Source organism: Cyprinus carpio, chromosome A3 (assembly GCF_018340385.1).
Source record: "Cyprinus carpio isolate SPL01 chromosome A3, ASM1834038v1, whole genome shotgun sequence".
Taxonomy (NCBI): domain Eukaryota; kingdom Metazoa; phylum Chordata; class Actinopteri; order Cypriniformes; family Cyprinidae; genus Cyprinus; species Cyprinus carpio.
Genome location: NC_056574.1, coordinates 4534926 through 4562675, shown reverse-complemented (window position 1 = coordinate 4562675; position 27750 = coordinate 4534926). Strand labels below are relative to the sequence as shown.

General features: G+C 38.3%; 1 protein-coding gene and 2 pseudogenes across 1 annotated transcript; all 3 read left to right on the top strand.

The window, feature by feature from the left end:
• LOC109053802 overlaps nucleotides 1-1956 on the top strand; it is a 9845-nt pseudogene extending 7889 nt beyond the window's left edge.
• Nucleotides 1957-4690: 2734 nt separating this feature from the next.
• LOC122135809 overlaps nucleotides 4691-27750 on the top strand; it is a 68500-nt pseudogene continuing 45440 nt past the window's right edge.
• Nucleotides 5536-9120, top strand: LOC109053804 (immune-associated nucleotide-binding protein 8-like). The gene is given in 5 exon segments (XM_042715134.1): nucleotides 5536-5542; nucleotides 5850-6155; nucleotides 6331-6552; nucleotides 7747-8567; nucleotides 8570-9120. Coding segments are annotated over 5 exon segments (1743 nt in total). The 3' UTR covers nucleotides 8957-9120.

Sequence of the window (27750 nt, the reverse complement as noted above, 5' to 3'; positions counted from 1 at the left end):
GGCTGTGTTCCTGTCTATGGACAGTACGGTAGGTTTACTCTGGATTTTAATTTTCTGTATGTTTTCGGTGTCTTTGTTTAATACATAATTTACTTTAATGCACATCCTGTGTGTCTGTACTGGGAACCTTTCATTTGATTTAATTTGGTTTCATTCATCATGTTTAGTGTAATTTTTTTTTTTTTTTTTTTTTTTTTTTAGCATTGAAATGCTACTTATTTTTTTATTTTATTTTTTGTGAATATTTTGACTTATTTTTTATTATTTATATAGTTTCCAAAAGAAATAATTGCTACTAGCTAAAAAAAAATAATAAAAAAATCTTACATCATTTTTTAATATTCAAATATTTTACCTTTTATTTTAGATTACATTTATTTTAAGTAACACATATATTTTTAATGACTTTAGTCTTAATTTTAAATAAAAAAAAACCTGACTGTGTTTGCAGTTTTTCCAATTAAATGCTCTCTAGTTTGAGACCAAACTCTAACCATGTTTATTAAAAATTAGAAGTGATAAAACATAAGTTTACACTCAACCTTTAAAGAATAATTTTCTATAGCATCTTTCTTCATATGTACAATGTTGCCCCATGTTGCATGTGAGTGCAGATGCTATTTTGGAAATACAATGTTTTATTTATTTTTTTTAAGATTTGTGTAAAAATTTATGGTAACATGCTGACACTGACACCAACTTTATATTAAAATAGGAAGAATGTCTACACAGGAAAGAAGATTGCACTCGTGGAACAGTTTCAGCAGGTGTGTGCTCAGTAAAGCGGTCTGTCTGTCTGTGTTTCAGGTCATTGTGCTCCCATGAGCATCTCCAGCAGTCTGAAGGAGACGATGAATCCGGGCGACATGCTGCAGGACGCCATCCATAACTTCTCTCCGGCGTATCAGCAGTACACACAGCAGAGCCGCTGCGAACCTCTGAGCCGCTCCAACAGCTGCAGCAACGAGAAAACACTGCTGCTCAGCTCCGACGACGAGTTCTGACGCGCTCTCAAACACTAGTGAGATCACGATCACGGTGCCTACATAGACAGCAGGTTTAGGCACCATCAGTGCTTCCAGACAGAAGGCAGCACAACTAATGTATGACGCTGTGGCCAAAATATTGATAGAAAATACTTTAATCCAGTGGTTCTCAAACCATAGCAAGCAATACTAGCTTTGATTAAATCAGAGCACACAGTCGCGGAAATGAACGGAAATGTTCTTCCAGTAATGTTACTAGAATGTTTGTTCAAACTTCTGTTCTCAGAATGTTAGCGCAAAAACATTTAAACGTTGTTCATGGAATGTTTTTTCCTGAAATGTTTTGGAAGTTTGTGTAACGTTTTTTTTTTAAATGTTTCGGAATGTTCAGAGAACATTCAAAAGTAATGTTCCCAGAATGTTTGCACAATAAAATGGAATGTTCCCTTAACTGCACAACAGAGAAAAATGTTTTTAAAACATTTCCAAAACTAGAGGTTCAGAGAAAATTCAGAAATAATGTTTGCATAACTTAATGAGAACAAAGCTGGGAACCATACTTCTTAAAATAGAAATTTCAATTAATATCATATTCTAATCCATATCAATAATAGTTCAGATAAATCATGATGCTATCAAGCCCCCAGCATAACAGTACAAGAGTAACATCTATTGAGAACACATTATTTTGCAAACCATTTTTCTTTTTTTTTTATATTGCAATCAAGTTCAACCCAATAACTAGTAAATAAATATATATTTATACACCGTATCCCCTTGAACTGCTCTGTCTGGTTTCATCATCGATGTGATGCTCAACTGAGCACTGAACCAGTGTTTGAGTCAAACACAAACCTCTCTTTAAAACTCACTAAACTTCAAAGGCAAACACAATAATGTTTGCTGCTTTTCTGCACATTTAAAATCTAATGAAAGAATAAGCATTTGAGTAAAATAATCTTATATATATATATATATATATATATATATATATATATGAATATATATGAATTTAAAAGTGCACAGTTTGAGAATCGCTGGCTTAATTCAAACTGGAGCTCTGCATGTGTGTCACGTGAAGCTGCTGCCTGTGTAGGGCGTGTCAGATCACTCACTAATGAGGGTTTATTAGCTGGAGCACACAGTGAGACAGATCGCTGGGGTTTGGGGATGATTATGAATCATGATGTCGTCCCATATAAACACACACACACAGACACACACACTCCTCTCGGCACTTTCTACATGTGTATTTCAGGGTCAGGTGAAGATTTATCTACATGAGCTATCTAGATTATAAACCGCTGCATAATAAAGTACAGGAGCAACTAGTTAATGACTGAAATGCCTTAAACATCTGTTACTCTCGTGTGGAAAACTTGACCATAGTAAATCGCTGCAGATTTTCTCTTGAATGTTTCACTTTTTGTTCTTTGTTTGTCTGAATATACGGATGTAAAGATGAGGGAGATGTTTGAAAGCAGCTGTCTGAAGCTTCCGCGGATAATTGAGAAATCCTCTTTAGTTTGAGTGTATTTTATTTTGTTTCTATGATGAATATTATCAGTCATAACTAAGAAATTCTTAACATAACTAAGAGAATTTTCAACAATTAAAGTTATATTACAGACAAGATTCACCATGGCACTTTTATCTTTACCTGCAATTATCATAAAATTTGTGGACAAACATTGATTCTAGGTGAATTTTGAATGCACCTGCCAAGAAAACAAAATTATTTAGTATTTAAATATAATTCACTCTACTTGGGTTTCAACATGTATATAATTTAGGCTGAAGTTATTAAATATTCATGTTAAATGAGTTAATGTAATCAGATATGTAAAATACTTACTGATTACTGTACTTGAGTATTATTTTGGGGGATTTGTACTTTATTCAAGTACAATTTAAAATGACTTGTACTTTTACTTGATTACATTTCTGAAGAAAAAAACAGTACTTTTTACTCCTTACAATTTTATTTCATCTTGAAAAGTACATTACATTTTTATTTTATCTAAAGCACATTTAATATTGTAAACAGAAGCTCAAACGTGCGTGCTTGATGTAAGAACCAATGATCATTGTTTTCACGCATCAAGCACACACATTTCTACTTCAGTTATGACTTTCATCAGGAAACGTCTGGCTTCAAAACTTCACCATCAAATCTGAGGAAGCATATTGAGGTAGCAAAGTTGTGTTTTCTCAAGAAAAAGTTTATTCATTATTCTTTCTGTTTTAATAGATCTATTAGCTGTGTAATACATTGGCTGACTGCACAAGATTGAGTGCAAATAAATCAGTGATGAGAATTTAAATACAATTAATATTTATGTGGGATTGTTTTTTTTTTTTTCTTTTTTTTTTTCTTTTTTAATTACATGTTACAAACCTCCAAAAAGTGTTTAAATGAACATTGTATATTAAGTTAATTGCAATTCATGTTTAGTGATGTTCTTACCAGGTACTGGATAAGTTGTATTTATAATATGTCATTATATGACACACTGAATAGCAATTAGGACTGCCAATTAATATTTTTTCATCTTAATAATTATATGATTTGCTCATTAATTAATCTAATTACTTATCAATATTTGCTGAGAAAAAAAACTCTAAATGCCCCAAATAAAGAATTAAAAGTTTAATGATCCTTTTAGACAGTGACGTTGAATAGACAACACAAAAAGGTGGCCTTTCAAAACATTAATGTTGTATGTTTTAATTCCACAACTCTCTTCATTAATTCAACACATTCTTGTGCTCTGTCTGGAGTATGTTTCTAGCCTCTGCATCACATCTTGCTCTTCAAAGGGATAGTTCACCCAAAAATGAAAATTCTCTCAGCGTTTACTCACTCTCATGTGTCCCAGGTGTTTATGACGTTCTTTCATCACATGAACACAAGAAAAGATTTTTAGTCCACATAATGCAAGGGCACAGGATCACTTCAGAAACCACACAAAGTGCAATAAGACGGTCAAGTTTAAAATATTTGTATTTGTATTTTGTCTTACACGTCTATTGTTTTGCTTAAGAAGACACTGATTCATCAAGTGGGGTTGTACTTGTTACTGTCATATTCACTTCTTATAGTTTTTGAAGTGTCATTTTTGAATGTCCCATACATTACGAAGAGAGATGTTTTTTTTCTAAAACTCTTTGTGTTCATCTGATAAATGAAAGTCATATATATATGAGATGGCATGAGGGGGAAAGGATGGAGTTTCCTTTTAATCCCTTTCCCTGTATTTTTTTTTTTTTTGTTTGTTTTGTTTTTTTCGTGTGTTCCACTGTGCTGCATTTTTATTGTTTGTTGTTGTTGCACTAGATGTATTTGTTTGACCTGTGCATTTTGTTTTGATTTCTCCCTTTAATCAAACTTCTGTATGAAAAAAATAGTACTTCTGCTTTTTTAATACTTCAAGATTTTTATTTGTCACATACATGGTTATATGGAGAGCATATGACCAGCAGTGAAATGTAAGTCAGGTCCGCTCCATGGACAGTGCAATTATTAAAGAATACAAACACAAGAAAAATATACAAAAAAAATATGATATGGAAAAAGTAAGATAAAAAAAAAAAAGAATAAAATAAAATGCTTATAAAATAAAATGTGCAGGACATGAGTACAATTTAAAGTTGTGATTTTTTACTTTTACTAAAGTATGTTTTTGGCCAGATACTTGTACTTTTAATTGAGTATCTGTACTTTCACTTAAGTAAAATTTTTGACACCTCTGAATATAATTCATGTTTAGTGGAGATTGATGATCCTTGGTGAATCATTTAAAATGAAATACCCTGATTTCTTAAGAGAGAAACCAAATCCTAAAGGTTCGTTGTCCTTTAACTGATACCCTGTGAAATCAGAGAAGATTAACTCTTTCTCAAGCTGTGCGCGTGATGAAGTCTCCGCGGGCGGGCGCCGGTGAGTGCCTTTGATCGTCACGTGACTTTCGCTTTAGAAACCTAACGGAGTGGCTGGTATAATGGCACACAGCGCGTGTAAGATCTGGATTTAACTAACCAGAGACCTGCACTAACATGCTGCTTCAGTTAACTAACAGAATTAACTCTCACTAAGAATAGATGATCTCTCTTAATCAACTAAACCTTGTTTTCTGTCGAGTTGTTTGCTGAGCTGTTGTGCTGCCTATGTTAGTTTAATTTGGTCTGATTCTACACAAACTCTTCCTACAGCGAGAGAAATTCGTGTATGACATAACAACAAAGTCAACTGACTAATTCTATTTTTAGGCATGCTGTTTTTATATTGTTGTCATAGTGCCACAACACTGAAAACTTTAATTCTAATGTGATTACTTATACAAACTCACGCTCATGACAGTATTGCTGCTTGTAGAAATCGTTCAAAGTTCTTCTCAGCGTGTTATTGTGGAGATTGTAACGTCAGACTTCTGTTTCAGTGATTGCTGCACATGATCTTGCTCGCAGCAGACACAGCGTTGACAATCCTCCTTACAGTAAGTCTTTATGTTTATAAATACATGAAGAAAATGAAGAGTGTGTGGAGATTATGAGCAGTTCATTCACTTCAAAACAGAATTCAATCACACACACACACACACACACACACACACACACACACACACACACACACATATATACCTATATACACATATTATATATATATATATATATATATATATATATATATATATATATATATATATATATATGAAACATAATCCACCAGTTATGACTCTCTCTCTCTCTCATTCTGTTTTTTCTCTCTCTCTCTCTCTCTCTCTCTCTCTCTCTCTCTCTCTCTTTCTCTCTCTCAACCCAGCCAGTGTTGGTTTAAGATCAGGCATGTTTTGTGTGTTTCAGTGAGTGATCTGAGGATTGTTCTTCTGGGGAAGAGTGACACAGAAAAAAGTCTCGTAGGAAACTTCATCTTAGGACGAGCAGCGTTTAAAAGTGAAGCTCCTCCAGATGTTGTAGAGAGAGTCGGAGGAAGACTGAAGGACAGACACCTGATCATCATCAACAGTCCTCAGCTGCTCCAGACCTACATCTCAGATCATCAGATCACACACACAGTGAGAGAGTGTGTGTTTCTGTCTGATCCAGGACCTCATGTGTTCATAATCATACTGCAGTATAAAGACTTCACCGAGGAGGACCCTGAGAAGAGTAAATATATGCTGGAAAGATTTAGTGAAGAGGCTATTAAACGCTCTGTAGTGATCACGACTGATGAAGAGACGAAAGCTAATGAATTCATTCAACGATTAACTGCTGAATGTGGAGGAGGACATCTGCAGCTTGATCGTGAAAACGCAGGAATGCTGCTCTATAAATATTGCAGCGCGATTAGAGCAGATCCTCAGAGAGAACAGTGAAGAGTGTCTGTATCATGATGCAGAAGGATCATCAGTCGATGAAGATCTCAGCAGATCGTTTGTTTCACTCCGAACAGAGGAGGAAGAGGAAGATTCGGATGCAGATGATGATAGAAAATCCCAAGACACTCATATAGAGAAAAAGGAAGCAAAAGGTTTTCTTGATAATATACCAAAATTATCCTTTTGTAAGTATTCCTACTTTTGTAATTACATATTCAGCACCAGGTTACTGAATACTAGGAACTTATAACATTAAACTGTTTTGGGTGGGTGGCCAAAAACTGTGATTCTGTCATAATATTGTTAGTAGTATTAAGAGTTTTATGCCTAGACTACAGTATCTTTCTCGCTGTATAATTCAGGCCAAGTCATTTTGTGTATAACCATTTGATTGATTTAGTTATGCATGATAGATCAGAGCTTCTCAAAACTCTCCAGTGGATTCAGAAGAACCAATTTTTTTTATTATTATTTTTTTTTTTTTATCAGGGTCAGTTTTTTGTTAAATTGAGAAGCAGTTCATATAAATATCTTTCTCAGTAATTTAAATGTGATCAGAGACGCTCATATGAAATGCTGTAATGGACAGCGGTTTCAATTATGATGCATCATTGCATATTGAATCGTTTGTATTGCAATTTTCTCATAGTAAATGCATGCAGAGTGAATTAAGGTTAAATATAGGAATTGTAGAGGCAGCATCATAGGTTTGAGACTATGAGAACTGTTCTGTATTCATGTATTCAATACTTATCTTGCTTGATCTATCTGCTGCTTTTGACACGGTTAACCACCAGATCCTCCTGTCCAACCCTACTGGCAAGGGCATCTCAGGAACCACACTCCTGTGGTTTTGGAGTCTGTACCTATCAGATAGGTCCTTCAAAGTATCTTGGAGAGGTGAGGTGTCCAAGTCACAACATTTTGTAAATACTTTATTGTTTATTTTTTTTTTTTACTTTAAACTTAAAAAAAAAGAAAAATTTATTGACACAGAAACAGCATCCATTGCAATCAACATCAACAATGTCATGATTCTTGCATGTGTTTCTCTTTGTCTTGGTCTTATGCAAGAATAACTTCTTATTTCGAAATGTATTTCCCCAGTTTTTCTGTGTTCCTTTTCTGTGTTCCTGTTTCCCTACCTGCCTTACTGTTACGATAATAACCATCATTAGTTACTATAACACCATTCTGGTTCTTGTTAATTCCCTCAATAAAGCTCATTTGCTGCATTTGATCCTCTCACCTTGTCCTAGAATTGCCAAGTATAACAAACAAATGTAAAAATCGAACCATGGTTGCTATAGTAAATGTGATTTGATTTTTTTCTTTTTTGTGTTTCACATCAGTAATTGTTCTTCTCTTTCTGTTTCCAGGTCTACCACACAATTATGTTGCTGCGAGGATTGTGCTTCTGGGAAAGACGGGTGTTGGGAAAAGTGCAACGGGAAACACGATACTGAGAAGAGAAGCTTTTATATCGAAACTGACTTCTCGCTCAGTGACCAGAGAGTGTGAGAAAGAAAGCTCAGAGTTCAACAGAAGACGGATAACTGTGATCGACACTCCAGGCCTGTTTGATACTGGAGTCGATAATGTTGAGACCAGGAAGGAGATTGTGAAGTGCGTCTCAATGGCTGCTCCTGGACCACATGTGTTTCTGCTGGTGATTCAACTGGGACGATTCACTCAAGAGGAGAAAGATGCAGTGAAGATGATCCAGGAGATGTTTGGAGACAAATCCAGAATGTACACCATGGTGCTCTTCACCAGAGGAGATGATCTTAGAGGAACAAGGATTGAAGATTTTATTGAAGGCGATGATAGCTTGCAGTACCTCATCAAGCAGTGTGGTCACAGATACCATGTGTTCAACAACAAAGACACTAAAGATCAGACGCAGGTTTCTGAGCTGCTGGATAAGATTGACTGTATGGTGGCAGCAAATGGAGGGAGTTTATACACCAATGAGATGTTCCAACAGGTGGAGAAGAACATCAGAGAAGAGCAAGAGAGAATCATGAAAGAGCGAGAAGAAGAGATCAAGAGGAAAGAAGAAGAGCTGAGAGCCAAATATGAAGCAGAAATAGAAGAAATGAAGAAAGAAAATGAGAGAGAAAGAGAAGAGATGCAGAATGAACTGAGAAAAAGTGAGGAAGAGTTCAGAAAGAGAGAAGAAGAGATCAAAGAAAAGAAACAGATGAAATCTACAAAAAAGAGCTGCAGAGAAAACTGAAGGAGAACCAGAAACTATTTGAAGAAGAAAATAAAAGAAAAGAAAAGGCTTTGGGAGAACAACAACAGAACTTCATAAAATACTTGGAAGAAAAGCCGGAGAAAGAAAAACAAAAACTTAAGGAGAAGATTCAGCGTGAAGCACGAGAACAAGCAGAGTGTGAATATCTCATAAAACTGGAAAGAGAAGTAGCTGAAGCTTTAAAAGAAGCTGTTTTATTGGTTCTTTTGAAGAGATCGTGTGCTGGATTACCAGCATACACTCTAAATGTCAAGCTCAACGGCAAACTGAAGGGTGAGTTCAGGTACAAGCCCAATTCAAAACAAATTGGGACGCTGTGTAAAATGTGAACCTGGCTGTGAAAATCCAGCTAAAGTTATTATTATTATTTTTTTTTGTGATTTACTGTTTTCTACATAGAATCATTCTTCATACAGATGTAGAACATTCTGTGAAAAATATAACCTCTATATATTTAATATTGAGTGAGTAAGGTCATGTCAAAGATTGAAATCATAGTGAAATCAAACGTTGATGCTTGTTATCTCATAATTAGATTTTGAGACATTAGCCTGGATTTCACAGACAGGGTCACAAATGTAAATAAAAACAGAATGCAGTGATTTTATGGGGAAGTCGTGGCCTGGTGGTTCGAGAGTTTGACTCCTAACCCTAAGGTTGTGGGTTTGAGTCCTTGAGCAAGGCACCGAACCCCCAACTGCTCCCCGGGCGCCGCAGCATAAATGGCTGGCCACTGCTCCGGGTGTGTGTTCACGGTGTGTGTGTGTTCACTGCTGTGTGTGTGCACTTTGAATGGGTTAAATGCAGAGCACCAATTCTGAGTATGGGTCACCATACTTGGCTGTATGTAACATCACTTTGGAAATCTCATAAACCCTTAGTTTATTCACAATAGAACATAGAAAACATATCAAATGTTTAAACTGAAAAAACTGTACCATGGGGAAAAAATGCTGTGCTTCTGTAATGGAGATCACTGCATGGGCTCAGAAACCACTGTCTGTGAACAAGGTCCACGAAGGCAGGTTAAAGCTCTATCAAGCAAAGAAGAAGTTATTTGTGAACATGATCCTGAAACACTGCTGTCTTGTCTGGGCCAAAGCTCATTTAAAATAGAGAAGGCAAAGTGGAAAACCGTTCTGTGGTCAGACGAATCAAAATTTGACATTCATTTTGGAAACCATGGATGTCATGTCATCCGGACTAAAGAGCAGAGAGACCAGCTTCTCATCAGCGTTTGACACATGGATCATAAATCACTCTTGAGTTCAACAGGATTGTTAGAGAAGACTTTGAGGAATCCACTTTCACAATAAATATGTTCATATTTCTTTGGGTCAGAGTCCAACAACGTTTGTCAGGATTGGCTTTATTGTGCATCATTGTATTTTTTCTCTACACATTTTATTCAGTCTTCACCAAAATTCTGCCCTTGTATTCTTCAGACTGAATTGCAAAATGTTTTGGACTGTTGGGTTTTTTTTAGAATTTAATTTATTTTTCAGAAAAATTTCAAACAATAAAGTGCTGTTTTTTGCTGACTCTCAGCTCAGTTTGTTTGTTTAGCAGCAGGTAAACACAGCTGATGGTGGTGTGTAAGTGTGTAACCCACAATGCATGGTAAGTTACTTCTATCATTATATGTTAAAAAATGCAAACACAAAGTGGGACAGATATCATCCATAATCTGAACTAATGTTAATATGAGTCCATCTGTGTAGGTAAACAACAATTTAAACATGAACTTTCAAATTGCATTTAACTAAGTCAATGCATCCCAATGAAATAAGCTATGTTAATATGGTAAAGATTATAATACAGGATTTTAGCAAACATTCAACAACCTCAAGTCTCAAAATAAGATGGAGAAGCACAATGAATCTTTTGTATGAAATAATTTGTTTTTGACAGGAAAGAAACCGAACTGTTAGAAAAACTTGTGTTCCAGTCTTCTCCGCGGTTTTCATTTCTGTATCTGTACAGTACAAATGTTTTAGTGTGAGTATTTATAACATTCTGCCTGTTGTAACGCTTTGACTCGGAAAACTCGTTAAATCCATTAAATGAAAGAGCAGAGCAGAGTTTGTGTTCCACACATTTAATGGTTGGTACACGGCAGCGCTCCTCTCATACATGAGAGATTAAATCTTTCTTGGCGTTACAAATAAAGTAAAGAGAAAATAATAACGAGAAGGCAGAGCGTACTTATCACCCATAGTGGTTCTCATTACACAGACATGTAGTCCTTCTACGTCATCACCACATAGCGTGCGTTACAAGTCAAGTGATCAGTCTCTTAAAGGGCACACCGCACTATAAACACTGCAAGGTAATGGAAAGATAATTGACACACATCTGTTCTATAGCGCTGTATGAGGTTAGAGAATATGGATATTTTGACCTGCACTCTCATGTGGTGGATTTAGTTCATACATGCTCGTTTCTACATCAGTGTGACATTTACTTTCGGTTTGGAGACCGGAAAGGCGTTGGTTGTAGCCTGTAATGGCGCACATATCGGGTAAGATGTTAAACCCACATATTTAATTAAAATAATATTTTATAAGGATGAAAATCTGTATTTTTTCTGCTGTCTTAAAACGGATTTACTTTAAGAAATAAATACTCCAGACGCCTGCTGCTGTGTGCTGTCAGTTTATGACTTTATAATAGCTCATTATTTTGAGTTGCAAACTCTTATTACCTGACTGGATCGAGATTTTAATTACATGAGCGCAATTAATCACACGCGAATATTTGTAGCTGAATCTTAATGTTGTAGTCTCTTCTGACAAGCGCATGTATTTCTCTCTTCGCTGTTTTTCCCCTCAGCCAGATTTCTCGTTGGATTTTAAAACTTGGAGGCAGAAATGGCACAACATCTGCGTGAGTATCAAATTATAACAAATAAATGTGTTTTATTGAAAGACCCTGTCTTATTTAAGTGTTGCTAGTAGAAACGATCGTTCCCGTTAGTTCATTTTAGCATTTAACATTACAAAGCAAGTCTATGCTTTATGGCCTACAAAACAACCGTGAACGTCGTCAAATTAAACCTAAAGCACCAATACTGCAACCCTTTAAACAACGAATGATGAACTTTATAAACTACAGTGTTCCTGAGCGTACAGACGATCTGCCTCAGTTCACCGAGGGTTTTGTGTTTAAGCCGAAGTAGGCCAAAGTGATGTAGGCCTATAAAGTGTTGGGATATAATATTATTTATGTGTTATTATTTGCTCTGAAAGCAAAAAAAAAAAAAAAAAACTATGTTGTCCCAATTTTATGAACTAGGGAAAAGCGCATGTAAACATTTGAACTGTGTCTTTTAGTTTAGATATTATTTTTGTTTCCTGTATGTAAACATAAGAGGCCTGCTGTGGCTTTCTGACATAAGGAGACCCAGCAAGCAATTTTCGGTTTAAAAGACGTCTATTAGCCGTCTAAACACAGGCCAGACGTCTAGGCTAAAACAAGGCTGAATTTGGGCTGTCAGTGAAAATTCAATAGACGTCTAACCATAATCATCAAATAGACAGATTATGAATGCCTACATAATAGATTACAAAACAATACCTAAAATATTTTTTAACTAAATATAACACGCTCTTCTCATAAATAGCAATTAAAACAAACAAATTAAATATAAAGCTTTTATTAATAAAAGCAAAATGTTTAATAGTGAAAACTTTACAATATTTTAAACAATATTGAATACAAAATGAAAAACATAAGAAATAATATATTTGTGACAATAACAAAATATAAACAATGTAATTATATAAAAAAAAAAAGTATGATTTTAACTAAAAAAAATGTAATGAAGGACAACCATTATTTGGACAACTTATGACATGGAAAAATATTAAATACAATACAGATCACGAGACAAACTATCAAGAGTGAACAGATTAACTGTTATTTTTATTTCTATACCCCCCCACCCCCTTCCTCAAGTCTAAGTCAGTTGCCGTTGGGAAGTTGGTCATCACGGCCAAGAAAGAAAAAAATAAGCACGATTAAAGGCTTTTTGGACATGATCATGTTTTACTTTAATTACATAAATTGTGACGGAGTGTCTTTCTATTTTTCTTTGATGATAGGGCTTGGTAATATAGAGCTGACATATATAGTCTCAGTATATACTGATTTGGAAAATATGTTTATATCAATACAGACTGATGTCATAAAGAAAATACATTAAATCATTAAATTAATGATATTATATATCACCTTTAAGGCAAAAGACAGACATAAGCTCTCTGAGCAATGTTTACATGCAAACACATGCACATACCTGTAATGACCGAGAACAGAGTGGTCTTCTGCAGTGTACAGAAGATGTCCCTTCATGTTAAAAGTGGACATAAGACAGTTTTGCAAAACCCTAAAACATAACAAAAAAAAAAGGGGTTAACAATTGGTAACAAATACTGACCTCAATTTTAAGCCAGTCTCTCCACTGAGCCATATCTGTACTAAACAATTGTAATTGTGCACACACAAAAAAAATATAAAAAAATAACCGAATTAGTCAATGCTGTGCACAACAACAAGAAAACTGGTATAGCTACTTTTATTCCTTTGTGTGTTGAATATGGTGCTTTGTTCACTGTATAATTATCAATAAAACTTATAGTGCATTTAAATCAAAGATTGTGGATCACATCACTCCAGTTCTGAGGTATTTATACTGACTTCCTGTCGGTAAAAAGCATGTACTTCAACCTAATATGCTAGATTTATAAAGCACTGAAGGTTCAAACTGCCAGAATCCGAAAGACTTTACTATTTTCATCTAATACTTTCTGCGAATTAATCTCTCACATTGCACTTATTGCAGGGTGTTTAGAGGTATGTAAATGCATAAAGTTGACCGAGGAATATGTCTGGTACAACAATTTAAGCCTTCCACAGTCGATATAAAAACATTTAGACCACGTATCTTGGTGATTGCCATCGGGATATGAAGAGACTTTCAACCAACATAACACAAAGTGCTTTTGAACCAAATCCCTTGCCTTTGAGATAACCACAGAATGGCATACTCTAGCTACCCTGCTATCTGCTATAATTTCACAGTCCCTACACGATATCAAATGTAGAATGGCAACATGACAAAGAGATAACACAGATACTTAAAAGAAAAAAAAGAAAAAATGTCCTCATTTCTGTTGTCTGTCTGTTGATTGCCAGCGTCGTTGCTCACGCGTCCTTCTACTCCTGTGGCTTCTTCAAAAAAAGCTCATGGCGCCGGCGGTTTTAGGCTTGTTTGAGATGCGCCTTGCCTCGCCTGAAATGTAGGCGAGAGTAGGCGGCTGCAGTAAGGGGAGGGGTCAAAAAAGACCTTTGAAGTCGGACACTTCCTGAATCTCACTGTTTTGTCGCCTGCAAACGTTGGCAATGGAGGAGATCGCGCTCGTGTTTTTTTATCGCAGATGAAGTGGATGTAATCGAAATACCAGAGGAAATTTAGAAGAATGTTTGTAAACAAGCAGGTTTCTGCCACCATTTCACGTCCATAGTATTTTTCCATACTATGCAAGTCAAAGCTGTTTTGTAGCAAACATTCTTCAGAATTTCTTCCCTTGTTTTAAGCCAGACCCTGACACTTCTCCGATGAAACCACACAAAGATGAGGCATAATGGCTAAACAGTCCATTTAGATATGTGTGCATGTATATTTTAATGGATTGATTTATTAATTCACACAATTACATAGGCTACAATAGAATAAAGTGAAAACTACAAGGAAGAATTCTAATTAAGAGAAAAATAAAATAAACCCATGTCCTAATTCTTAACTTCACTATGCGTGTTTTGTTTAGTTCGCATGTAGATATAAATAAATAAATAAATGGGTGATCTAATTCTTAGAATAAAGAGAAAATGTATCAGTTGACATTCTCAGCCAATGAGCATGAAGCTGTGGTCAGCCAGTCAGTCGCGTTTCCCATCATGCTTTTGAATAGCGCAGTCGGCGGAGAGCAACCGCGCCGACTGTTCAGTCCGACACAGTCACCGCCGCCGCAGAGTTTTGCACATGTCAGCATGACATCAGAGCAAGGCGGATTAACTCGACACTTTTCTAACCGCATGCATCTCAAGGGTGATCACCGGTGATCGGTTCTGCGCAGATTTTGCTCATCTCAAACAAGCCTATTGTTAATCGCGAGATCTGGCCGAATTCTCTACCAACTTCCAAGTCTCGCGTTGGCAGTGGCCATGTCTCAGTAGGGCAAATTGGCATCTACAGGTTGGGATATGTAATTGCATGTTTATTTAACAAAGTAAAAATCTAATCGGGAAATGTAATGTAATGCAAATTAAAACTTGGCAAAAAAGTACTTGGTTGTTATGATGTCATACATCCCACAAGCTGTACATGTAGACTATGCGGTCAATACAAAATGCAATTTTTTATGATCTGTCTTATTTTCTTTTTAAATTAACATTTTGCAGATTCTGCAAGGTGCACTCTTAAAAATAAAGGTGCTTCAATGCATGCCATATATAGAAGAACTTTTGTCTAAATGGGTTCCATTAAAACCTTTTAACATCTGACGAACCTTTCTGTCTCACAAAGGGTTCTTTGTGGCGAAAGAAGGTTCTTCAGATCATAAAAAGGTAAGAAAAGGGTGGTTCTTAAAACAACCTTCGACTGAATGGTTCTTTGTGGAACCAAAAATGGTTCTTCTATGGCATCGCTTGAAGAACCTTTTAAAGCACCTTTATTTTTAAGAGTGTGTATGTATACTTGTGAACTCAGTTGTACATATAACATATTTAATGATCCCTTTCAAATTACTTTTGGTGCAATAAACCTCTTAAGTAGTTTGTCTTTATCTTGAAATGATTGTAGCACTTAATTCACTGACAGTCGTGTTGAGCTGCTTTGTTGAATTCAAACTACTAACTACTGAAAGTTTTTTTTTTTTTTGTGATGCTCACTGTGACTGAAGCAGTTTGTATTTGTATTAAGTTAAATTTACACATAAGATTGACTTGACTTAAATTCTGTATCTCCTTGCTCTCTGAGACTAAGGGACTACAGACCATGAGACAGTGTGTTTTTTCTTCTTTTTTTAACACAGGGTTGGGCAGAGATCAGCACTCATTCTAACCACAGGAAGTTTCATTGTTCAGACATAAAAAATACTTGGCTGTTTCTATCTATAGTCGTACTTGATCTACCAGTGTCTCAGTTACAATCTAGAAATACAGAGGAATCTGATCTTCATTAACATTTTGATACAAAGGTCTTAAAGGATTAGTTCACTTTCAAATGAAAATTTCTTGATAATTTACTCACCCCCATGTCATCCAAGATGTTACGTATTTCTTTCTTCAGTCAAAAAAAAATGAAAGTTTTTAAAGAAAACATTCCAGGATTTTTCTCCTTATAGTGGACTTCAACGGCTACCAAACAGTTGAAGTGCAAAATTTCAGTTTCAGTGCAGCTTCATAAGGTTCTACACGAATCCAGACGAGGAATAAGGGTCTCCATCTCCAGCGTTCAGTCTATCAGCGTCATCTCTAAAAACAAACAAACAAACAAAAAAAGTATATGCTTTATAAAAGGTCACGTATGACATAGGATGAAGTACCAACTCTTAAAGACTAAGTCAAACGCCGTTTACAAAAAAATTTGTGTCATTGAACATACAACAACTTTTGAACAGTCCTCCTTTACATTTGTAAACACTGACTGAGTCGGTACTTCCACATACGTCATGGGTAGGGCTGGGTGGTATATCGAGTTTGTACGATATGTCGATATTTTCTTTATAAGTGATTCAATATGAGGTAATACCGTTTATATCCATATACAGTAGTTTGATACGAGTCCATCTGAGAATACAGGTCCTTCTCAAAAAATTAGCATATTGTGAAAAAGTTCATTATTTTCCATAATGTAATGATAAAAATTTAACTTTCATATATTTTAGATTCATTGCACACCAATCCTCGAAATATTTCAGGTCTTTTATTGTTTTAATACTGATGATTTTGGCATACAGCTCATGAAAACCCAAAATTCCTATCTAAAAAAATTAGCATATTTCATCCCGACCAATAAAAGAAAAGGCTTTTTAATACAAAAAAAAGTCAACCTTCAAATAATTATGTTCAGTTATGCACTCAATACCTGGTCGGGGAATCCTTTTTGCAGAAATGACTGCTTCAATGCGGCGTGGCATGGAGGCAAATCAGCCTGTGGCACTGCTGAGGTGTTATGGAGGCCCAGGATGCTTCGATAGCGGCCTTAAGCTCATCCAGAGTGTTGGGTCTATCAACTTTTTCTTCAAAATATCCCACAGATTCTCTATGGGGTTCAGGTCAGGAGAGTTGGCAGGCCAATTGAGCACAGTAATACCATGGTCAGTAAACCATTTACCAGTGGTTTTGGCACTGTGAGCAGGTGCCAGGTCGTGCTGAAAAACGAAATCTTCATCTCCATAAAGCTTTTCAGCAGATGGAAGCATGAAGTGCTCCAAAATCTCCTGATAGCTAGCTGCATTGACCCTGCCCTTGATAAAACACAGTGGACCAACACCAGCAGCTGACATGGCACCCCAGACCATCACTGACTGTGGGTACTTTGACACTGGACTTCAGGCATTTTGGCATTTCCTTCTCCCCAGTCTTCCTCCAGACTCTGGCACCTTGATTTCCGAATGACATGCAAAATTTGCTTTCATCGGAAAAAAGTACTTTGGACCACTGAGCAACAGTCCAGTGCTGCTTCTCTGTAGCCCAGGTCAGGCGCTTCTGCCGCTGTTTCTGGTTCAAAAGCACACGCCTGTGCACGGTGGCTCTGGATGTTTCTACTCAGACTCAGTCCACTGCTTCCGCAGGTCCCCAAGGTCTGGAATCGGTCCTTCTCCACAATCTTCCTCAGGGTCCGTCACCTCTTCTCGTTGTGCAGCGTTTTTTGGCCACACTTTTTCCTTCCCACAGACTCCCACTGAGGTGCCTTGATACAGCACTCTGGGAACAGCCTATTCGTTCAGAAATTTCTTTTCTGTGTCTTACCCCTCTCAAGCTTGAGGGGTGTCAATGATGGCCTTCTGGACAGCAGTCAGGTCTGGCAGTCTTACCCATGATTGGCAGTTTTGAGTAATGAACCAGGCTGGGAGTTTTAAAATCATCAGTATTAAAACAATAAAAGACCTGAAATATTTCCCCAGTTGGTGTGCAAATGAATCTAAAATATATGAAAGTTTAATTTTTATCATTATATTATGGAAAATAATGAACTTTTTCACAATATGCTAATTTTTTTGAGAAGGACCTGTATAGTGGAGGACACAGACTGAGCTGCTGCGGGGAAAGTGCTTAATCCAGTTCGTTCTTAACATGCGACAAGCTTCATATAAAGGCCTTTAAAAACTGGTAAGACATAGTTTATAGTTTCGTTTCACAGTAGTTTAAGCGGCTCGGCCCGTCATATGCGAAAGGCTGCGTGTACCTCTGACTGAGACACAGGCTACTCGTGCTGTTTAATGTGTTTGAGATCTGCTGTCTTCCTGAATGCATAACTTACATATCACAGGTATATCCTCCATCTGTAAATGTTAGAAAGCCATGGAAATATTTAAATTTTTCTGTCAGAAGTGCATGAGCCTTCTGTTCTGGGATTATCCGCTAAACTTCAGTGAACGAGCACCGCCTCGTGCAGACAGAGCTCAATTAAATAGGAGCGCTATAATTATAATCACAAAAGTAAGTCTATTTTTATGATAGCACTGACTGTAAAGAGACTGCAATGGAATAATCAAAATCTCTCAAATACTTCAAAAAGTGGATGAAATAATCAGTCATGGTGTAGTTGAAGAGACACAGCATGTCTCATCTCTGCATGAAGAAGACAGCAGTAAGTCTTCTACACTTGCTACCAGCTGCTATGAAGAATGTGTTCATATACCAGTTTGATTATTCAAATGTGTCTGATTTTAAAGGTTCACCTAGTGTTGTTTAGTTTGGTCATTTTTACACAAAGAAATGAAATATAAATTGATGATGAACATAATAATTAATATACCTATTTGATTTCCAAGTATATATTCTGTCTACCAAAGGTTACTGACTTTTAATGCCAGAGCTGAAATGTGTTAAATAATGGTCTGTCATTAATACTGTAGGTAACAAACCATACAGACAGTAATGAAGGACAGTGAGGAGCACTACATTATCACATTACTTACTAACATTAACTTTTTTTTTAATTTGTAAACAAACTAATCATTATTGATTTTAAGATTATGAATTTAGCTCTGATAACCTTTATAAGTACCATATTGTCAAAATTATGGACTTTTGTGTTTCTTTAATTTCCTGTTATCCTGTTTAGTTTAGTTCCGTTGACCTAAGCTGTGTCCGAAATCGCTCACTCGTTCACTCATTTACTAATCCCTATAGCTATAGTGTGTGGCAGTTGAGTGGACTATATCAGAAAGGAGTGAATGAAATGAAGTGAATGGATTCGGACGGTGACGTAGGCTTTAAACTGTGCGTGAGACTTTAGCTGTTGCAGTAACACTAGCCTAAGTAGTGGCGAGTCTGGCAACCCTGCCCGCCGTTACTTAAACATTTTTGAAACACGCTTTTGACCGCAGTGTCTGACAAAGTCCCAAAACACACTTGTAGCCAATCAGCAGTAAGGGGGCGTGTCTTGTCCTGATAGCGATAAGAGAGTGCTCAATTTGAGTGCACAGGACGCATATTACATTACATTTACATTTAGTCATTTAGCAGACGCTTTTATTCAACATTAGCATATTAGCAGATCGACTGTAGATTGAGAGAGATGGCAAATAAAAAAGAGGAAAATATCAGAGAAACAAAACATTAAAAAGAAGGGTTATAATCAGGCAAGAGGTAGGATCCACGTAAATATCGGGGCAGCTATCCAACGGTGGAGAGAAACTCAAGGAGTGGGAAGGGCTCGAATCGGATGCTGAAGTTGCTTTGTTCTCATTTTGATAGGTGAGTAACGTTGATTTTGCTTTGTTTCACAAATCTTATCCATGTTGGTTTTTGTTTAAATATTCTTGTGTGTCATCTTCACTTGTTTCTGCGATCGTCGTTGCCATGGCTGCGTATGTACGTGTGGGGCTAAGATTTCAAAATGGGGCGAGGTAGCATGGTACCGAGAGAGCTCAACGTGCTGCAACTTCACAAAACACATTCAAATAGAAAAATCACCAGCAAATTAGGAAAACATCTTCATCAGTTTGACAGCACACGTGCTGCAAATACTCGCAACACAACGAAATACAAAAAGAAGTTGCAAATGCTCACAACACAAACAAATACAGAAACAAGCTGCAAATATTCAACACAAACTAAATTACCCTAACTAGAAAATTAACTTTTTTTCACGTATTGATTACATTTACATTTACATTTAATCATTTAGCAGACGCTTTTATCCAAAGCGACTTACAAATGAGAACAGTAGAAACAATCAGATCAACGAGAAAACAACAACGGTATACAAGTGCTATGACAAGTCTCAGTTAGTCTAGTACCGAACACGTAGCCAGGGTTTTTTTTTTTTTTTTTTTTTTGGAATATGATAGAAAAGAAAAATAAAAAAGAGAAGGTAAGTACTAGTATTAGTTGGTTAAGTGCAGGCGAAAAAGATGAGTCTTTAGATGTTTTTTGAAAATGAGTAAAGACTCAGCTGTTCGAATTGAGATCGGGAGGTCATTCCACCAGCTGGGAGCAGTCCAGGAAAAAGTCCGTGAGAGTGATTTTGAACCTATTTGGGATGGCAACACAAGGCGTCGTTCACTTGCAGAGCGCAAACTTCTGGAGGGTGCATAAGATTGAACTAGTGAGTTTAGGTATGTTGGCGCCGTGCCAGTGGTCGTTTTGTAGGCAAGCCATCAGTACCTTGAATTTGATGCGAGCGGCTACTGGTAGCCAGTGTAACCTGATGAGGAGAGGAGTAACATGGGCTGTTTTCGGCTCATTGAAGACAACCCTCGCTGCTGCATTCTGGATCAGTTGTAGAGGCTTGATAGTACATGCAGGAAGGCCCGCCAGGAGAGCATTGCAATAGTCCAGTCTGGAGAGAACAAGAGCTTGGACAAGAAGTTGGGAGGATTGCTCTGACAGGAAGGGTCTAATCTTCCTAATGTTGAATAAGGCAAATCTACAGGACCGGGTCGTTGTAGCAATATGGTCTGTGAAGCTTAACTGATGATCCATCACAACTCCTAGGTTTCACAACTCCTAGGTTTGATTACCATTTGTATAACCACAGTTGTACAAATACCATGGTTAAGCTATGGTTAGAGTATTAAATCCATGGTTAATTTGTGCATGATTACAGTAACCATTTTTTGTTTGACGTTTTGACGTTTACATTCTCTTGTGTGTGTGTATGTGCTACAACTCCTGACCCCAGGGTCCTATGAGATGCTGGTAGCTGCCTCAATTGTGCCTGTGATCATATACAGGTGCATCTCAAAAAAATTTAATATCATGGAAAAGTTATTTTTTGTAATTTAATTCAAAAAAGCATACTTTCTTATATTCTAGATTCATTGCACACAAACTGAAATATTTCAAGAGTTTTTTGTTTTAATTCTGATGGTTACAATTTGCAGTTTAGAAAAATAAAAATTTCAGTATCTCAAAAAATTTGAATATTTTCTCAAAGATCAATCAAAAAAGATTTACAAAACAGAAATGTTCAAGATCTCCAAAGCAGGTTTAATTATGCACTCAATACTTGGTTGGGGCTCCTTTTGCATAAATTACTGCTTCAATGCGGCGTGGCATGAAGGTGATCAGCCTGTGGCACTGCTGAGGCATTATTGAAGCCCAGGTTGCTTTTGATAGCGGTCTTCATCTCCTCTGTATTGTTTGTCAGATGTTACTTATCTTCCTCTTCACAATACCCCATAGATTCTCTGTGAGGTTTAGGTCAGGCGTGTTGGCTGGCCAATCAAGCACAGTAATATTATGGTCAGCAAACCACTTGGAAGTGTTTTTGGCACTGTGGCAGGTGCTAAAGTCCTGCTGCAAAATGAAATCAGCATCTCCATAATGCTTGTCAGCAGATGGAAGCAGAAAGTGCTCCAAAATCTCCTGGTAGATGGCTGGATTGACTTTGGACTTGATAAAACACAATGAACCGACACCAGCAGCTCAAATCATCACTGACTTCAGAAACTTCACACTGGAATTTGGATTATGTGCCTCTCCAGTGTGCCAGACCTTGATTTCCAAATGAAATGCTAAATTTACTTTCATCTGAAAAGAAGACTGTGGACCATTGATCAACAGTCCAGTTCTTTTTCTCCTTATCCCTGGTTAAATGCTTCTGATGTTTTTTCTGGTTCAGGAGTGGCTTGGTTCTAGGAATGTGACAGCTGTAGCCCTTTTCCTTGAAGACGTCCGAGCTTGCTGACTTTTGATGTGCTGACTCTGGCTTTAGTCCACTCCTTGTGTAGCTCTCCCAAGTTCTTGAATCGGTTTTTCCTGACAATCTTCCCAAGGCTGTGATCCTCCATGTTGCTTGTGCACCTTTTCCTACCACACTTTTTCCTTCCAGTCAACTTTGAATCTCTATGAATATATTTTGATACAGCACTCTGTGAACAGCCAGCCCTTTCAGCAATGACCTTCTGTGGCTTACCCTCCTTGTTGAGGGTGTCAATGATCGTCTTGTCAAGTCAGTAGTCTTTTCCCTAATTGTGGTTAAATGTTCTAAACTATACCCAAAAGCTACCCAGTATTTATACTCAAAATTAATCAAACTAACCAAGCTCAAATGGAATATTCTATATATATAAATAAGACATTTTTTTGAGATGCACCTGTACTATCATCTCTGACTGAGCTGAAAACTTCCAAAATGACCGTAGCCTACATAAATGACAAGTCAGCACTCAAAAAACAAAACAAAACAAAAAATACTATAAATTGGAATTTATTAACAGTGCTTGCAGTCTACATGTTCTTTGCCAGGAAACCCAGCATGTTGAACATCTCTGGCTTAAGATGGGATCTTGTGGGGGCCACTATGTTCCCCATCGTGCCTCTCGGATGCGCAGCTTGTTGCACGCAAACAAAGATACTTTTTGGCTACCTTTGCCAACAGGGGGAAACCTACTTTGGTTGTCTTTCCACCAGGCCAGAGGATCCTGCTCTGCGTGAATGGGGGACTCTTGACCTTTTTTGGAATAGTCAGATTTACTGTCGCAGTGCCTGCTTTTCTTAACAGAGTTTTTTTTCTTTTGGGCTGCGGCTCAACGTCGGCTTCCTCCTCATTTTGTACTCCCTCTTCTCTCACGGGGTGCGTTGACTGTGCTTTCCTGCCGAGGATGACCGCTTCTTCCTCTCATCTTCTTGGTCTCTTCAACATTTGGGTCGTAGTCCCCCCGGTAGCGCGGGTCCAGGAATGTTGTCTTGTGCATAAGCTGTCGGCTTGCTTCTGGCAGAGCTTCATATTTCTCATATAAAATAGACATGATGCCGGCTTTCAGGTTGGATGTCAGTTGTCCATCCTCATCCGATGGGGCCAATGTGTCCTCTTTAATGAGACACAGCACAGGCAGAAGAGATGACGCGGTTACATAATTTTCTCAGGACAGAACGTCTGTAGACTCACGCACTGGCTTTAACGCTTTGTTCAACGATTGCAACACATCCTCGTCTTGCCATGTGATGCTCATATTGACTTTACAGTCATCAGCAAGAACTCGATTGATGGCCGTCCTCTGCTCTAGCATCCTATCAATCATTTTTTGCTTGGAGCCCCAGTGAGTTGCACAGTCCTCAAGGAGAAAATAAATCCATTAATTATTATTATTATTATTATTACCAATGATAATTAAAAAATGTGGTAGGCTATTAAAGCCTAAATTCTATAGCCTACATCAAAGTAAAACGGCATCAAACATTTACTTTATTTAGGATTTATTATAAATTATCTTAAATCATTTAAATATCTCAATAACAAAAAAAAAAAACTAACTTTCTCTTAAAAGCTGTTCTACAAAGCGTAACGGTTTTCTGCTGAATATCTTTTAAAGTAAACTAGCTTTTAGTGTTTTATAATTTTATGGTTTTATTATACTTTATTTACTATACTAAAGGCTTTTTTATAAGAACTAAGAATAAACTTACCATCACGAGCAAGTGCTCTGGGAGGCCAAGCTGGACTTGGGCTTTCTGCAGCTCCCTTCACCTTTTCCAGCTGTGAGAGAACATGCCATTTATTGTGCGACAGACTGCTAGGGCACGGTCTGTGCGGGCTTTCTCCGTTTTCTCAATAGTGTTCAGGTTGTGCCCAAAACAGCTTAACCAGGGCCAGCCTAAATTACGAACAGCCACTTTAATGTTGCTTCCACTGTCTGTCGTGACACAAGACATGTTATTGTCTTTTAATCCCCAGTCATGCAGAGCCTCCTGCAAAGCATCGGCCAAGTTAGCGGCAGTGTGGTCCTCTGGCAAAAAACTTGTTTGGAGGCATTTTGACATCAGTGTCCATTCCGTGTCAATGAAATGGAAAGTTAGTCACATGTAAGGTGTCATTTTTGTGCTCAACCACATGTCTGTTGTGGTGAAAGAAAATACTCGACTGTTGAAATAGCCTGTTGCAGCTCACCACAGACACGGTTGTAGGCACGTGGGATAGCTGTGTTGGAGAAATATGAACCTGAGCAATTCATACTGGCTGTCGAGTGTGGTTATGAGGTCTTTGAAAGATTGTTTTTCAGCCGTTTAGAAAGACACCATTTCTTTGCAGATATACTTGGTCACTGCATCAGTGCATTTGTTCCACCTCACACTGTCCCTCTTATATTTTGTGCATTGCGCAAACACATCACTAATTGATGGCTGTACCTGTGCGTCTGGCTTCTGCGGTCAATTTTTTACTGCAGTGCCCATTTTGGCAGCCTCATTCTTGTGGTGCGCTTGAAGGTGCGTGTATAAATTAGTTGTGTTTCCTCCGGATGCTGCCACCTTTGTCAGGCAAAGTTTGCAGATTGCCTCATTAACGTTTTCAGGTTCCCTTTTTGTATTTGGTTCGAACCCAAAATATTGCCAAACAGGTGCTTTTGCATTGTGTTTTGACACTAAATCTTCCGCCATTCTCTTGCTTTTCTGTAAGTTCGACTCGTTCTCCTCACGTGATAAATTAAATTTGACTCGTGATGCTGATCTGTGATATGACTGTCTCTTGGCATGCAACATGGAAGCGGCGTTCAGTTTTTAAATATAGTGTATGCTCTCTTCTGAACTAAATAATGTATAATTATTATTTTATCTTAATTCAAATAAATATTTAAGAAAAAACGAATACTTTAAAAAATCAAAACGACGGTGTCACGGTGGGAAAGTGATGGCTTAAAACCAGTAAAACCGTCAACACCGTCTATTAGTGATGCGCGGGTCAGGTTGGGGCGGGTAAAGAAATTGTCACTTTATTTGCGGGGCAGGTTGGGGCGGGTCATTAAAACAAAACAAAAACAAAAAAACAGATATGTTGTAGTGTTGGGCGATATGGTAATTTTTCAAATAAGATCAGATCGACGATACCCAATATTATCGTGCATGGGTGGAGCAAGAGTGAGACTCTTTGTTCTTGTCATAGAATAACTATTTGGTGTTTTAAACCGGCCGCATGCTTGAGAGAGCCTATGGAATCACCAATGTCGAAAATATATACTTTCAAACATACTGATAAACTAACGTTAAATATAAAAATACTGTATTTAAAAGAGCTAGTTCATATATAGTTGGACGCAACTGTCATATCACGCGTCCTGTGACAAATTTGCCGCATCTGCGCATGGAAGTTATCAGTCTAAATGTTCTGCAAAATCAGTCAACAGTGAAAATCATTAGTGGATTTCATTTAAAGTCCATCAGTTTAACACTAATATTGGACATAAACGAACACGTTAAATATAAAGTATTTAAAACAGGTAAGTTCATATATTTGCAGTAAAGTTAAATTGAACTGATGCATCAGTCATAGCCAGCTTGCACTATAGCGCCATGACGAGCCCGACGACCGCCACAGAATCAAGAATGAGAGATGAAATTCAACATAACTTCGTGGCATTAAACTCAGTTAGTGGACGGGCTCGCTTAAAATATTGCACATATATAGGCCGCTCAGATTACTTGTTAAAGTGCAATAAAATACCTTTATATCTGGCAGCATCGATGTACATCTGTTTGTGGATGGAGACTGCTTCACCGACTACAGGCTCCTAATCCTCATTTATACAAGACGCGGTGTGTAATATGTGAAATGCGGTACTGAAGTGAAATAGCTGCTACAGTTTGATAGCCGAACTATATTAGGTCGCTTCATAACCCACAAGGGTCTGGTTAGCAGAAAATTCCACTATTTTGGCGGGGCGGCTGGGGCGGCCAAATAATTTCATAAACCGGACCCGGGGCTGGTTGGAAAAACCCCACCCACGCGATCACTACCGCCTTGTCGCAAGCCTACCGCACACCTGTGACAGCAGCATCTCCCTGCTGAACGAGTTGAATGCCTTCTTCGCTCACTTTGAGGCACAAAACAGCACCACTACACAGAAGACTCCACCACCTCCCAACGACCAGGTGATGGGAGGAGATCCCTCACCAGGATCAATACAAAGCTCCTGGTCCTGACAACATTCCTAAGCGTGTACTGAGAGACTGTTGAGTGGAACTCACTGATGTCTGCACAGACATTTTCAACATCTCACTAAGTCAGGCTGTTGTCCCAACATACTTCATCATACTCTGCATCATTCCAGTCCCAAAGAAGCCGTCTCCATCCTGATTCAATGACTACTGTCCAGTTGCACTTACTCCTAATCTCATGCAGCTGAACGGCTAGTCATTCACCATATCAAGTCTGCCCTCCCCCCTCTCTGGACCCCTTTCCAGTTTGCATATCGATCCAACCCGCCGGACCGATGGCGCGCATCTGCACTCCACTCCACGCAACACTGACACATCTGGGCAAAAAAAGGCTCATATGTCAGGAATGCTGTTCGCCAGACTTCAGTTCGGCATTCAACAATAATCATACCTCAACAGCTTATTCACAAACTGGTCCAGCTGGGGCTCAACACTTCACTGTGCAACTGGCTGTTGGACTTTCTGACTGGAAGACCTCAGGCAGTACGGGTCCACTTCACTTCCCCCTCCTCTTCACTCTGCAGACCCACGACTGCACACTGTCACAAAACTTTAACCTCTTCATAAGTTTGCGGATGCCACAACTGTAGTGGGTCTCATCAGCAACAGAGATGAGACAAACTACAGGAGCGAGGTGTGCCACCTGGCAGGGTGGTGCAGTGACAACAATCTCTCTCTGAATGTGGAGAAGACGGCTGAGATTGTTCTTGACTTCAGGAGAGCGCACACCAACATGTTCCTCTGACCATCAACGGTGCGATTGTGGAGAGAGGAGCAGCACCAAGTTCCTGGGTGTGCACATCACAAAGGACCCTCCTCACAACACTGCAAAGACTGGCCAAGAAATCACAGCAGCATCTCTCTACTTCCTCCCAAGAAATTAAGAAGAGCCAGAGAGCCTCGCCCCCATCATGTGCACCTTCTACAGAGGCACCATCAGAGCATTCCCACTGAGCCGCACTGTGTGGTATAGCGCCTGCAACGCGACCTGATGGAAGACCCTTCAAAGCATAGTGAGAGCTGCTGAGAAGATCGTTGGTGTCTCCCTCCCCTCCCTCCAGGACATTTATGGAACCCGTCTCACCCGCAAGCCCTCTGCTCAAGGCCAGGACCAGCAGACTGAAGGACAGCTTCTTCAGTCTGCTGCCATCAGGGAGGAGACTGCAGTGTCCTCAGGCCAGGACCAGCAGACTGAAGGACAGTTTCATTCATCAGGCTGTCAGGAAGCTGAAATCCTCCCTACCTTAGCCCCTCACCATTTCGGCCCCAGGCACCACTTTCTGAACTCTGAACCCCCCCACCCCCTTTTGCCCCCCCCAAGCTCCCACATCCCCATGTTCTTCCACTCCCCTCTCCCACTAACAAACTGACCTGCACCAGACACTTTGTGCACCATCGGTCTGCTCACTACCTCATTCAGCTACCTCTTCAGACAGTTTAATAAAGAACTGTT